This window comes from Cricetulus griseus, chromosome 4 (genome assembly GCF_003668045.3).
Source record: "Cricetulus griseus strain 17A/GY chromosome 4, alternate assembly CriGri-PICRH-1.0, whole genome shotgun sequence".
Taxonomy (NCBI): Eukaryota; Metazoa; Chordata; class Mammalia; order Rodentia; family Cricetidae; genus Cricetulus; species Cricetulus griseus.
Window position 1 is genome coordinate 169,801,124 of NC_048597.1, and position 15,548 is coordinate 169,816,671.

The 15,548-nt window shown below is 51.0% G+C and overlaps 1 protein-coding gene across 1 annotated transcript; it reads right to left on the reverse strand.

Moving 5' to 3' along the window:
- Positions 1–1,166: 1,166 nt before the first annotated feature.
- Positions 1,167–6,101, reverse strand: Islr2 (immunoglobulin superfamily containing leucine rich repeat 2). The gene is made up of 2 exons (XM_035443737.1): positions 5,851–6,101; positions 1,167–4,542 (listed from the first exon to the last, which is right to left on the reverse strand). The coding sequence occupies exon 2, from the start codon at positions 4,535–4,537 to the stop codon at positions 2,294–2,296; it is 2,244 nt and encodes a 747-aa protein (XP_035299628.1). The 5' UTR covers positions 4,538–4,542; positions 5,851–6,101; the 3' UTR covers positions 1,167–2,293.
- Between the last annotated feature and the right edge of the window lie 9,447 nt (positions 6,102–15,548).

The following is a 15,548-nucleotide window of genomic DNA, read 5'->3' on the forward strand; positions in this document are numbered from 1 at the left end:
CTTCTCTCCTCTTCCATCTCCCTTCCTAACCACATCCTGCCCTTTCCAGGCACAGCTGAATCCACAGGAAGCCCAAACCCAGCACTTTGGCTGAGCAGGAGCATGGCATCCAGTCTTGATTGCTTCTTGTCTCCATTCGTAGAACAATGAAGTTGGTGTGGTTTCAGACCTGATTCTGTGCCTCACCTCAGCAACCCCTAGCAGCATCACTATCAGTGGTTGAGCCTTTCCCCCTTTTCTGAAATGTGTGGTATGACTCCTCTCTGCAAACCACAGCAGTCCTAGCTCTATGTATTCCTCACCCCAATCTTTTCCTTGCTATCTCCCTCTTCCCAGAGAATTCAAAGGCTGCTACTTAGAAACAGAAAGCACACACACACACACACACACACACACACACACAGAGAGAGAGAGAGAGAGAGAGAGAGAGAGAGAGAGAGAGAGGCAGACAGACAGACAGACAGACAGAGACTGACAGAGATGTAGAGAAACTGAGACGGAGAGACCCCAGTACATTAACAGTCTCAATCAAAGAGAACAGAACAGCATGCTTACTCCAGTGCAAGCAAGCGCGCACACACACTCAGACACCAGCCCTAAACTCCTTGAGAGCTCTCCCCGTTCTCTGACAGCCTCCTCCCACCCCATGTGGTTTCACTTTTCCACCCAGAAGTTGGAAGCCTCCAGAGCAGGGGCCAGGAGCAAACACCTGAAAAAAAAAAAAAAAAAAAAAAATCATTTGACCATCGGGCACACACAAAAGGAAACCCAAAGGGCTTCTGTGGCTTCCTTCTTCAATCCCCAGCCTCCTTCCTTTGTTGTCACCTAACTTCCCACTGGACCCCGACCTCCCCCTCCCCTTATACAAAAAAAGTCACCATCCTGTTCAAATCGATTACTTTATTGACAGTTTACATACAGAAGTATTTAGAAAAGGACGTGGGCTCCGGGGTCAACTCCTCCCGGGGCCACCCACGCTTGTGCTGCACTTCGTCCAGAGCCAGAGTGCAGGTCCAGACGCCTGACCACCCCCACCCCCCCACGCGCGCGCTTTTTCCTAGAAGAACTAAAAACTGATCCCAGTCCCTGCGCCACTCCCTGCCCTCTCCCTCCCACCTTCCTCGCCCACCCTCCCGCCGGCCCTCCCACCCCTCTACACTACACCTTCACGCTTTACAGGACACAGACTTCTACAGCCCACGCTAGGCGGGGATGACACGCTGGGCATTCTTTTCCCGGGAGGAGGGGACCCAGGGGCTCCCTCCCCCCACTTCGCACCGGCTGCTGCTCTGGCCCCTGTCAGGCCCCCACGGAAGACGTGCCCCGGGAGTCACAGCTCCCTGCGCCCCAGCACATTTCTGCTGGGGTCTGGACCCCATGGAGTTGCTGTGGCCGCACTAGCCTCTGGCACCTGCAAGACATTGACAACGAAACTGGCCGGGGACCAAGCCCGCAACCTGCGAGGAAAAGAGGTGCGCGGTCCCGCAGCACTTAAAATTAGGAGAGAGACAGAAGAAAACGGATTCCGACTCTCACACCGGACACACTCACAACCAGTTTCCCAGACGTTGGGAAGGTTGTGTTAGCACCAGACCCAGAAATGTCGCTGTCTTTGAAAACAACGAAAATAAGAAAATCAGTGTGCTGAGTTGAAAGGCATCCCAGGACCTCAGCTTGGCTCCAACTGGACAGAAATGGGGCGGGGGTGGGTAGGGATGGATCATAGGCGGGGATTTGGATCATTGTAGGGAAGGGACTTTGAGACTAAAAATTAGCCGGCTTCTGGCACATGCAACCTTGAAAAGGCGGAGTGGGGTCAAGGTGAGAGCCACAGCGCTCCACGTTGGGAACCTGTCCCGGGGATCCCGGGCAAACCTCGGAACCAACCCCATTATTATTACTAGATGTGGCCAACGACTGGCGCGTTCCCCTTGCCTCCGGGTTTCCTATGGTTCCCACTGGTGGGGTGTGCGGTGGGTTCCGCTGATCGTCGCGGTGGAATGGAAGGCATAGATGGTTTCTCGCTGTCCGTGGGTGGTGTCTTAGAGGAAGTAAGCGCCTGTCTCTGTGCTTTGAGTGGGGGTGGGGATTCAAGCCCGCCAAGAGAATGACGGTGACTGGCTGGGGAGCACTGAATTCGGCCCACTCCTAGAAATCCCTAATAGAGGGCTAAGGAGAAGAGTAACGGAAGGCTTGGGGGTGGGGTGGGGTCCCGCGAGGGTGAGAAAGTCCTGCCGTCCCTAGGCTACGAGGTACCCAAGGAAGAGGTGGGCAGGCCAGGCGTGCTGGGGGCTCACCCCGCAGTCTGCCTGTAGTTGCCATTTATCTCCTGGGCGATGTTGACAGCCTCTGCTCCCAGAGGAAGCCGGTCGCTGTACTCAGAGCCAGCCTCGAACTCCTCTTGGTTGGCCTTGGACTGAGACTCCACCAACGAGCAACCCGCCAGGCTTTCCTCTCTCTGCAGGTCCCTGCTTGGGTCCCCCTGCTCCACATCTTCATCAAGGCCCTCCTCCTCCGGGGCCTCCTCCAGCTCCTCACCTCCCGCCTCGCCGCGGGCAGGGTAGCTTTTCTCAGACTCAAGGTAGGAGGCACGCGGGTCGAAGTCAGCGGCGATGCGTTTCTCCATAGGGTCGGGGGCCTGAGGTCGCAGGATTAAACGATAGGGTTTGCCCGGGTGTTTGGCCAGTAGATGGCAGCAGGCGGCGCCCAGCAGGGGCACGGTGGCCAGCACCAGGAGAAATACGCTCACTGTCACGATAACCAGCAGGGATGGCAGTTCTTTTTTGGTGGAAAACACCACTTGCACGTGGCACTCCTCGCCCGCAAGGGCCAGGCACACGGAGTAGTTGGTGCCAGGTCGCAGGCCGCGAAACCAGTAGGCATTGACCCCCTCCTCCACGCGTGACCACTGAACTGCTGCACCACCACCCGCAGGGCACAGATAGAGTAGGCGCAAGGGCCGCCTTCCAGGCCGCCGCGCTCCGGTAGCACCATCTGGCCCGGGGCCCCAGCGCGCAGCAAGAGGCGTCAGCTGCACCCGAGCTTCACGCTCTGCTACATCCAGCGCGATGACACCCAGCTCAAAAACATGCGACTTGAGCTCTGAGCTCTGATTGAATGCATGGTTAGACACATACCGAGAGGGGTCCCCATGGCCACAGTGCTTCTCCCCCACTGTATCTGTAGGGATCTGACCTTCCACCTGCTCTCCTTCATCTGTCTCCTCCAGCTCCGCCTCGATTTCCCCGAGGACACTGACCCGGGGTAGACCTTGGCCCTTGGTTTTGCCTTCAGGCTTGTAGGGCAGAACACTGTTACTACGGCCCTTAATAGTGGTCTTGCGCTCAGAGGTCGGGGCCTGCGCATCAGGTTCTCCCCCTGTTCCAGGAGCGTGTTTTGGTGGCCCCGCCGCAGCCACAGTCACCCGTACTGACGTTGAGTTGGTACCCAGCTCATTGTGCGCGCGGCATGTGTAGATGCCTGCCTCCTTGGCACTCAGGAGGGGCACCAACAAAGAACCGTTTGCGAGGGCCAAAAAGCGTGGAGTGGCTGGAGGCGCTGGCCAAGCAGGTGCTGGAGTCGGGGTTGGTGCCTCAGTCTGTGTAGGCAGGTCCTCATCTCTGTCACCTTCCCCGTCCTCTGCCTTATCTCCTCCATCTTCTTCCTTGCTGAGAACGGGTGGCTCTAAGACTACAGTGCCACCCGGGATCTGAAGTTGCCATTGCAGGCGGGGTGTGGGGTGGCCTTCGGCGAGGCAGTGTAACATGAAAGCCAAGCCTGCTCGCAGAGGGGTGCCGGGCGCCTCAGGCGGTGTCTCGGTACTCAGACGCACGCTGGGCGGTGCGCAGGGCAGGGCCGGCAGGCGGTGCACCGGCACGCCCTGCAGCTCAGGAGGCGAGGCGCATGCAATGGAATCAGGCTCGGGTAAGGACACTCGGGTGCTCGCCGCCCAGGCCTGCAGCCACAGGAGACCACAACTGCAGTGGAAGGGATTGTGATAGAGTTGCAGGTGAGACAGCGCGCTCAGTGCGTCGAACGTGCCGGGCTCCAGGGTACGCAGCCGGTTGTTGTTGATACGCAGAGAGCGCAGGTCGGGCAGCGCGCCGAGTGCATCCCGGGGCAGCGATCCCAGGCGGTTGTGGTTCATTTTCAGCAGCTGCAGTGCGCTCAAGTTACGAAGGTCGCTCCAAGGGAAGTTGGATATGAGGTTGTGGCTTAGGTCGAGGTTCTTGAGCTGACTCAGCACTGCCAATGCCCCTGACTCTACGGTGCGCACCTCACTGTGAGCCAGCCACAGCGATGTGACCTGCGTGACGTTGACGAAGGCCCCCCGTCTTAGCACCGTGATCTTGTTGGCGGACAGACTAAGCGTGGTCACGTTGGCTGGCAGTCCTTCCGGGACCTCGCGCAGCTCCTTGTAGGCACAGTCTGCAAACTGGTGGGCGTACTTGTCTATACAGGCGCAAGGCTCAGGACACGCTCTGGCCACTCCTAGCAAAGCCCAGGCCAAACACAGGGCTCTGAAGGGCCCCATCATGACTCCTACAAAGGGAAGTCCAGGTGAAGAGGGTCACTTAAGCCACAGCTTTCTTCCCTCCCCTAACAAACTCTACCTCCTAAACCTGTATACTCTAGAAACCTTAGGTACGAATGGAGCTCAGTAAAAGCCTAAAGATTTAATAAATGCTTGCTTTCAGGACTCTGTCTTGCTTCTGCAGAGGGCATGGAGCAAACTCCCCTCCCCAATCTACCAATCTATCCCCTCAGCTAGTGCTGTCCCCTCCAAAGTGTCCGATGTTTGTGGTCTGCAATGAGCCCCACACTGACCCTTCTTTCTATATCGTCATTTAATGCGGTGAAATGGAGATACAGAAAGACTTTCGTTCATGAGTGATGTCTTCTCTGGGATCCTTTGTCCCATGCACAGCACTCGCACACATTTCCTTACAGGCAACAACGGAAGCTTAGGCATCTCCCTGCAGCTGCCAACTGCAAGGCCCTGAGACTCTATCAGGAGGTTCACAATGAATTACATAGACACAAAAACATAGGCACCCAGACATCTACACAATATACCCTGGAGACCTCATTGTTCTCTCAGTTCAATGCAGCATTTGCCACAGTGTTCTCCTGCAGGAAGCAAAATACTTGTCTGTTCACAGTGAGAACTGACAGATACAAGGACACAAGTCCTCACATGAACCAGCCCACACACAGGGACATTGGTGCTACATTGCCCTTCTCTGAAACCACAATCCAACAATATGGAGAACTTGTGGAGTGTGTCGTGGGATCTTGGGCAGCCTCCACCCACTTATGTCTTCTAGCCTGCCTACCCTGGGCTGCAGCTCCCCTCAGGGAGAGCCACGACTGCTTAATTATTCTTCCATCTGGGAAAGAAATCCTCCCCCATGCCTAGACAGAGTATGTTGTGGGGACAGTCACTAAAGATTCCTCTTTGTACTCCACAGAGCCCAGGGGGACCCCTTTGCCTACAGGTTTTTAGGGAGACAAGCCTCTAGCTAATAAATTTGGAGACAGCTCAAGGTTCTATTATTCCTTTCTCCACAACCCCAAGATGCCTGAGTGAACCTCCTATCTCCAGTCACACAAATACTCTAACACAGACCCCCTACCCCAACTTGAGATTCCTGTCAGCCTAGGGAGAAAGAACGCCGCCCCCCCCCCCCCCAGCCCTGTCTTTGAGATTAGCAGGTCCCACTCTTGCTTTTGCTTCTTAGGTAGGCACCTCCCTTCCCTGTCCCTTCCAGAGAGCCACCCAACCCAGGCGTGCTCTCTAGGTTAGAACTACCCTGTGGGATGAGGTTGTGGGGTCGCTCCACCGCTTACCTGCTGCTCTCAGACTTGCACTGTGCTGCCTTCCGGCAGAGAGCCCCTCTCCAGACTCAGATGACGATCCGAGGGACCTTCTGGCATCTGTTGCTGTGGCAGTGGGGAGAAAGAGGCAGGTACGTGTAAGAACTCCCCCTGGCCCTGAAGTCCTACTTCAGAATTTCCTTTCTTATCTGTTCACTCCACTTCTCAATGATTGCAGGTTGGAGAGTCGTTGCGCGCCCCCTGGGCTCGGCGGGAACGCGCACAGTCTCCCACCTCGTGCCGCGTTCACATTTGTTAAAGCCATAGAGATCCCCACCCATCCCAGGCTGAGTCCCGTAGATCTCAAGGGGCTCCATATGCGCACAGCCCCAGGCTCAGCCCTTCCTAGCCCACCGCACCACTAAAACCCGTTTTCCCCAACATTTACACACTTGATGACATTGTCACTGTTTCTCGTTATGCCTCCAAACCCCTCCCCAACACACTCACACACACACAGCCCCTCCACACGACCTTCACAGGTTAGCATTACCCATCAACATGTAATAATCGCGTTAACGCTCTGAGTTCTCTCTATCTTCGCCTATATTTTCATAAGCACACCTTCTCTCAACACTCACCGTCCTTTTTGCAGCGCACACAAATATCCGCGCTCACTCACCCTCACGCTCCCATCCCGCCAGCGCTGGGGAGCTGCGCTGCTAATTGAATGCAAGCCGTTCTACGCCCCGCAACACGTGAGACAAACCATCTTTGAGGAATTTGGGAGAAAGAAAAAGGCATAGGACTGGAGGGGCGTGTCTTTGCCTTTAAACACTTTTTTTTTTTCCACCCCCCAAACAAGCAGTGGCACAGAAAACCTCCAGCGGGACCAGCGAACTGTGCTGCCTGGCTCGCCCGGACCCTTTTCCTGCAGCCGCTGCTAGTCCTCCCCCGCCCTTGCCAAGCCACGTTCAACACGATGCATAATTGATAGTGTTAGCAGAGAGCCTCACCCTCCCTGTCTTTTTTGCCTGGATCTGGGCAGATACAAACCCTGGTTCCCCTCCACCTCCAATCTCCGCCAGATGACCTCGCTAGATGAGAAGGTGCAACCCTGCAGGGGCGCAGGGAAGAGACTCCCACCTCCCAAGCCCATCGGAGACCCTGCTCAGCCTCTTTAACCGCAACTCCACTGCCAGGTCTTTTGTGGCAAAATCAGTGGTGCACTCCACTGCTAGCAAGTGCTCACCGTGGGGGTGGGTACCGTCTGAGCTCCCTAGATCACTAGGTTGAACTCACGCAAGTGCAAGTATCACACTCTGCCCTTTTTTTGCTGCAGGCTAATGGGGCACTGAGGTTGTCACTGACAGTGGCGACAGGGACCAGGAAGGCTACCGAAAGATTTGCTCCTCTTGAGAACTGTGAGCTAGGCACTTAAGACTGGGGAGCATTTTCTACACCCCACTACCCAGTATCCTTTCAGCATCTCTAGCAAGCATACCATCAACCCCTGCATGCTCGTGTACACACACACACACACACACACACACACACACACTTCTATTAAAGCCTAGGCAGCAACCACAGCCCTGTCATCTCACACCCTCATGTAACAGCTGGCCTCAGCAGACTCTCGGACTCAATGTTCTATTTGGCAAACCCTGGGCATTTCTTTTAGCGACAAGCAGGAGGATTTGAAGGGTGTCTAGGCATTTGGCTAAAATTCACCATCTCACTCCACTGCCTATGGCATCTCAGGAGACAGAGCTGTTAGTCAAAACTGGTAAGGGGGCATAGGTTTTTGAGAGACGTGTAGAAACTCCACCTCCTGCTATTTGTAAACATTGTAATCCTGGGGTGCTCTTGGTCCGTCCCCCCCCCACCAGCCCTCACAAGAGTCAGCCTTCTGTCTTGGGTCGATGGCAGTGTGTTTGGGGCCTCTGTGGAGATCAATACCCCGATTTGAGTGCTAAGCATTTTAATGAGCTGAGGAAGGGTGATGGAGGAGATGGAGGGAGATTCATCTAAAGGGACCACCCGGCTGGGCTTTTGAGGCTCCTTTGTAAATTAAATATGAACACACTTTGGTCCCTCCCTCTTTCCTACTCTTGGCTACCGGCTGCTGGGGCTAGCACAATCTCAGCCAAGTTCTGAATCTAGAACTTCATCACACCTCCTCAAGCCTGGAGACCCCACAGACGATCCCGGAAAAGGATGATTGGGCAGTCCAGGGAAGATGTCTTTGAGAGGTCAGAGAGAGATGAGAACTCTGACTCCTCCTTGTCCCGGACTCTGCACGTGAGACAGTCCAGAGCAAGGCTCTAACCTGAGCCAAGGCCCCAGAAGTTTGGAACAACCGACCTGGCAATGACTTCTTTGTCTGCAAAGCAAGGGGATGTTCTTTTGCATTGTTCACGTTCTAGCAACCTTGAGGAGGGTGCCTGGCACCTTGTACCTCTGTGTGGCAGCGGAGGGACTAAGACTGTGCTCTGGGATGGCGAGTCCTGGGGGCTTTCCTGGTCGGGGGAGAGGAAGACTCAAGGCATGGACGCTCCTAGGCTAGTGGACATCCACTCATCCGATTTCACTTCTATTCAGCTCTTTTTGAATTTGAAGGGGACGCAAGCTGGCCAGGGGATAACTTGGAAGGAACAAGGGGCCCGAGAGCTGGAAGAGAAAAGGGGCTCATGAGCTCTTCCTCAGGACTTCCTTGGATTGCAAGGATGTGCCCAGTCAAAGTCCGTGTAAACTCTGAGAACTCTGGCTTGCTTTCCCGAAGAGGCTCGAAAAACAGGGGACTCGCTGTGGAGAGGGCGGTTGCAGTACCCCCAGTATAGCTTAAGGGCGTGGCAATCACGCTGGCTCGGATACTGATCCCGTGGACCCCGCCGGCTTCCCACCCACTCTCCCACAAAAATGCTTCTGTTGCCCAATTTTGCACTGGGGAGAAGACACCCCTTACCCAGTCTTCAACCCTGAAGAACCTAGTGCCGGTCCCGACAAGGCTGGAGCCGGAGTCGCCTCTAGCAGCATCGGTAGGGTCTGGGGTGGGAGCTGTAATTCCTGATTCAACCACTGGGCTCGGCTAGAAGGCCGCGCGCAGAGCCCTGGCGCCGCCCAGAATTGTCGTCTGTTGCTTATAATGTTAATAATGATACAGTGGCTAGGCAAGGCAAGCCCCGGCCTAGAAACAACTCTCACCTCCCACCCCTGCCTCCGTCTCTGATCTTTAAAGGAACAGGCATTTAATCTGGTGAGTGCGGTAGGAGTGAAAGAAAGGAGTGACACAAAGTTGCCAAGCTCCAAAGTGGAGGCCTCCAGATTCCCAATCTGCCCAGTTCAGGCAAAAAGCTTTTTATTAAACTGTAGTCCCGACCCTAGATAGGCGCAGAGGCCGAGACTGAAGGCCCTGGACTGCTTTGTGGATTGACCATTTACTTTAACTTTGAGTGCCCATATGGTCCGGATGGTGGGAGCGCTGAAACCCTAGGCTCCACGGACTTGCTCCCAGCGCTAGGTCCGCAAATGGTCTGGGGTTCAACCATGATCCCCGAGCGCCCCCTGATGGATATTACTTGCAGGAAGCAGAGGCAGGGTAGTGGCTTTTGAAGGCTTGGTGCGGGCCTGGGCACCAAGGAAGGCTCTGCCTGGGGCTTTGCGGTGCTGTTGGGCAATGCTGTAGTGAGGCGCGCTTAGCCAAAACCTGAAGTTTTCTCTCAGTGCCCCAGCCTGCACACAGTGAAAACACAACCGGCCCTCCTTACTTTAACACAGATTTGGCCAGTTCGTGGCCCACTGGGTTCCCAGTGCCCAGGATCCAACAGTTCGTCGTTCTCTTGGTGCTAGTCAGTCGGTGAGTGTAGTTGCATTAGAAAGAAAGCCTCCAGCATACTTCTCTTGCAGTCCTGTCCCTGCCTCCCATTACTTTGAAAGAGGCCTCTAAAATGTTTCTGAGCTGACAAAGGAAACTTGTTGGCCTTAAATGGGGGCGGAAATGGGAGAAGAAAACTTAAGTAATAGACATTTGATTAAACGTTTAGGACAGGTAATGTGAACATGATTCTGCAGCAACTTATGCACCCTTGTGTTTTAATGTGGCTCGTGGGTGCCAAGGTATGTGGGAAGAGCTTCCAAGAACAAGAAAGCCCGGACATCAAACATTCAAACATTCCCGGCATACCAGCCTGCTCCAGAGACCTTCCCCACAGCTGCCCTCCAGCCAGACATTTTTACAGGGTTCACAAGTTAACAAGTTCACACACACACACACACACACACACACACACACACACACACACAGAGAGAGAGAGAGAGAGAGAGAGAGAGAGAGAGAGAGAGAGAGAGTTCCAGCAAGCATTTCTGCTTTCCTTTCCTAATTTCCACCAGAAAGGTCACTCCCGGGGAAGCCAGGCCATTTCTACACCATCACTTCTCTTCCCAGCACCAGACTCCATCATACACCAACTGTGAGACCCTGGCTTAATCTCTCTGTGTCTCTAAGATATAAAGGACAGACAGGGACTGGAGAGATGGTTCAGTGGTTAAGAGCACTGGCCATTCTTGCAAAGGACCTGGGTTGGACTCCCAGCTCACAACTATCTGTACCTCTAGTTCCAGTGAGTTCAACACCCTTTCTGGCCTCCCCAGGCACCAGACACTGCTGTGGTGTACAGGCATATACATGCATGTAATCACAAAATAAAAATAAACCTTTAGAAAGAACATGGATGAAAGAGCAAGTTTCTCTGTGAGGGGTTAAATGAGCCCAGACACTGCCAAGTACTCAGTCCGTGGCACTTTGTGCTTCGTATTTTTTTTTCTCACCAATAGATGGGTAGAATCAGGCACTATTGTTGTCTTAAAGACTCGGGTCTAGATAAGATGAACATGCTGCGTCATGAACTCCTGATGCTTCTGTCTTGCTTATCCCATTGGGAGAAGAGCTTGGCTCTGCCCCTAGACATCTTTCTTCACCACCTGTCCCCTCTGTACAGCGTCAGAATCACCCGTTGTTATTTGTACAGGTTTTTGGTTTCACATCCTTAGCAGATTGTGATGCGTGTGGCTGTCACCAGTGTGCCTGCCTGGGAAGACAGCCTTGCTACTACAGAATGGGCAGAAGGTTTTTAATTAAAATCACATTCTCTTTAAGTATTTATTGAGCTCTGGGACTTTAATTATTTTCTAGAGAAAAACAAAAGGGAGCCCATATTTGTGTATGAGAGGACTGTTGATTTCTGAGGAAAAAAAGCAACCTGTGGCAGGTAGCTGGAGGCAATGGGGAGGGATTTCTGGAGTGACTCAAATGAAGCCTGACATTATTAACAAACCCAGATCTAGCCCACGACCTTCCTCCCAGTGTTTTCATTAAATTAGCTCAACATGCTGGCAAGACCATTTATTGCCATAAAAATTAACGATGGCTTTTCTGGCAGTAGCTCATGTAATTTGTCTGGGTGTGCATTTGTCCTGCTGATTCTGGGGACTCCTTCCTGGGAGAGGCAGCACTCCCCATGCAAGGCTAGCATGGCTAGTGGCCCCACTCCATCAATGCAGCACTGGCTCACCCAGAGCGGGCCTGAAGTGGCCAGCCTCCCCATGGCAGCACTCAATGTGATCAAGAGTAGGGGATGGGACATGGGGTGCTGGGGAGATGGCTCAGAGGTTAAGAGCACTGGCCTCTTCCAGAGGTCCTGAGTTCAATTCCCAGAAACCACATGGTGGCTCACAGTCATCTATAATGAGATCTGGAGCCCTCTTCTGGTCTTCAGGCAGAACACTGTATACATTTAAAATAAATAAATCTTGAAAAAAAAGAATTGGGAAAGGAAGAAGGGGCGATGGAGGAAGACGGTCCAGCAGAGAAGGTGTTTGCTACTGAGTGAGATGACCTGAGCTTCAGGACCCACATGATGGAAGGGCACAAATAAAATCTTTAAAAATGGAAGAATTTAAGGGCTGGAGACATGTCTCCGAGCTTAAGAGTAGGACCTGAGTTCAATCCCCAAATACCCACACTGAGCATCTCACAACCACCTGTAATTCTAGCTCCAGGGAGACCCAATGCTTTTGGGTACCGTAACTCATGTGCGCAGCCCCACACACAGATACACAAGCATACATGTAATTAAGATAAATCTTCTTAAAAAGAGATCAGGGGCAGGATGATACTGGGGGAGGGGCATTGTGCAAGGTCCATTTGCCAGTGGTAAAAGTCACCTCAAAGGGTAGAGACCAGTAACTGTGTCGCCTTCCAAAGCAGGAAGCAAAGCTGGCCTCAGGGGTTGTTGACTCTGTTATCCTTAATAGGATCGCTGGCTGTGCTCACTGAAGTTGTGAGATGATTTCAACAGCAGCACAACAATATGCTTACTGTTAACAGGCTGGTGCTCAGCTGAAGGCTGTGACCTCATATGAGGTCATATAACCAAATGTGTGAGTAGTGAAAACTTCAGCAACAGGAAAAGTCTTCTGACTTGCCACAATAAAAATTACTTCAAAACAAACCTCTGCTGAATGAGGTATTTCTAGTTGTAGCCTGCAACTTCACTGAAGACTTGGTTCTAAACACTCAACACAAACACATTGGTCTGTGCAAGCCCTCATGACACGCAACATGAACAAAGTCACCAGAAACACCTTGGCTCACATTGAGGACTGTTGTATATTACCAATTGCAGGGTTTTTTTTTTTTTTCCTGTTCATACAAAGTTTTCTGCTTTTATAGAAACATAATGTTTCAATCCGGAAGAAAAAGACAATATTTTTCTATAGTCACTCCTCAGTGTGTATCAAATTAGTATATCTTTGAATTGTATTAGGTTAGGATGTTTGATTTTTAAGATTGCTGTTTGAATTCCTAACTTGAGTGGCATTTAAAAAAAACGTTACATGAATTTTGGTTTGGGATTAAGACAACACCTCTAACAATTTGGAAAATGGCCCTGAATATACTTCTGCCATTAGTATTGTGTATTTAAGCAAAGTGACATTTTCAGCATTGGTGATTATAAATCAAAATGCCAAGCAACTCTGAAAAACACTGAAGATACTCTATTATCTGTGGTGTCAAATATTTGGCCAAGATTTAACTTTTTATGTAAAAATAAACAAGCCCACTCATCTCATTTTCATGAAAGTTAGTATTAGCTTCTAATATATATATATATATATATATATATATATATATATATATATATATATATGAGAGTCTCAGGGCTGCAGTGGTTAAGAGCACTGGCTGTTCTTCCAGAGTTTAATTCCCAACAACCACAAGGTGGTTCACAACCATCTATAGTGGAATTTTATGCTCTTCTTCTGGCATAAAGTTCATGAAGACAGAGCACTCATATACAGAAAATAAATCTTTTAAAAATTATACATATAATATAATATATATATATATATATATATAAAACAATTGTTTTAAGATAAATTTCCTTCTGGTTTGCTATCAGAATGATGTTTGATTTGTACTCCTATCATATATACCTGGAGACATATAAAAATTTTGAGGGTGAAAAGGGGTCATGAATAGAAAGTTCCAGAAGTCCTGGGCTAGTGGATACAGGACTTATTTTCAACACCAAAGCCATGCCTTTCTTTGGATCCCATTGGCACACAGTAGTTTAGCATGTCCAATCTCTAAAACAATCCCTGGCCAAGGAAATGGAATGATTGATTTAGAATCTAGTCTTGAGTCTATTCCAAGTTTCCCCACAAGCAAATTGCCCTTTCATTAGAAGTGCTGGAGATTTGTGAATTCAGAGTAACCTAAGATCATGGCAGAGGGGCTGGAGAGATGGCTCAGAGGTTAAGAGCACTGGCTGCTCTTTCAGAGGTTCTGAGCTCAATTCCCATGCCCAGCAACCACATGGTGGCTCACAACCATCTGTAATGAGATCCGGTGCCCTCTTCTGGCCTGTAGGCATACATGCAGACAGAACACTGTATAAATAATAAGTGATTAAAGCTTTAAAAATTATGGCAGAATGAATTGCAGTGGCTGTCTATAGCTATGATGACCTAGAGTCAGTATTCACATGGAGATGAGGTTGGTCTGTCCACAATCTGTGACCAGAAGTAGGGCTTAGGTAGGGGTCTCAATCTGGATCAAGGCAGTGTGTGTAACCAGGTTTGGGGAACTCTCTTTGCTGGGCATACAAACCAGAGGACCCTCTGCTTTCACAGAATTCCTGAAAGGATGGGAGTCTGTTCTTGGAAATGCCTGTGCTGGGATCCAAAGCTATTTTGGTAGCAGCAGACGTTGTATATTTATGAGCAGGATATGTTTATGAGCTCAAAGATGTTCCTGCATGACTTTACATCCTGAGCTTGTCACCAATCCATGGCAGAGAAAAAGAGGCAGTACACCATTGGGTGGCAAACAGGAGGAAGAATGCACCAGTGGTCACAAGAACCTGGAGGATGCAGAAAAATGTGAAAATGTCACTGGGTTTGGAGCCCAGGGACTGCTGCTACTAGCCTTTCTTTTATTTGTTTGGCTGGTTTTTGGTTTTGTTTGAGAAAGTGTCATGCAGTTCAGGCTGGCTGTGGTGGATTGAATGGGATGGTCCCCCTATGTCTCAGGCATTTGATTACCTGGCACCTGTTGGTGCCTATTTGGGGGAGAATTAGAAGGCCTTACTGGAGGAAGCATGCCACTGGGGGCCATGCTTTGAGGTTTCAAAAGCACACCATTTCCAGTGTTTTCTATGTTCCTGCTTCCAGTTCAAGGTGTGAGCTCTGGGCTTCTGCTTCTTCCTCGGCTGCCCCCACTCCTGCCACCATGGATCCTAACTGTCAAAATAAACCCTGAACAAACTCTACCAGACCCAGAGCAATGAACTTCCTGTTCCCCCTGAGGCTTGCTGAGATACAGCCATTTACCCCTCACTGCCTCTGCCTAACTTGGTCACCCATTATCACCCACATCCCGATAGCCAGGGCAAGGCAGTTTCTAGAGATAAATTGGCCTTGTTTGGATGCAGGAAGTACAGACTGCAGATTCGAACATGGCTCTCTGAAGCTGTGTTTAACTTTCCACTAACCAAACCTCCAACATAAACTCCAAAGGTCCCCTTCCCCCCTTGGCTGGTAACTCTTTTCCCACAGGAGGGTGCCTGCCCCTCACTGTTTGAAAGAAATTCTCCTCTGCAAGGTCAGACCCAGGGTCTCTTTCTGCTGCCTCGGAAATCTAACACAAACCCCTTTGGAACCTAAAGCCAAAATAAATTGCCTTGGTTATGGTGTTTTATCCCAGTAAGACTCTGGTCTCAAATGTTATGCTAAGCTAAGAATGACCTTGGATTTCTGAACCTCCTTCCTTTGCTTCCTTGTTTAGGCAGATGCTGGGGATCAAACTTGGAACTTTGTGCCTGCTAGGCAAACGCTCTACCAACTGAACTACATCCCAAACGCCCGGTCTTTTACTCTTGTCAGGAGTGATGGAAAGCCTCAGTTGTAAAAATAGGATCCTATGAAGTTAGAGCGGGCTCTGCTCAAAACTGCTCTCAATGGGCCCTACAAAGGAGATACATCTATATCTATGCCCATGATAGCCTGTCTCTTCTCGATGGAGTGGCAATAGCAGGAGGGAGAAGCAATGCACACATAGAGCCCCAGCAGCTGCATTTAACTTTCCATTACCCAGTCTTCCTATGTAAACTCCAAGTGTCCCCTACCCTCTCGCAGGTACCTCTTTCCCACATAAGTTTTGTCACTGTTTT

Excerpts from the sequence above, each read along its gene's own strand:
- Islr2 (XM_035443737.1), bottom strand. The coding sequence starts at position 4,537 with ATGATGGGGCCCTTCAGAGCCCTGTGTTTGGCCTGGGCTTTGCTAGGA.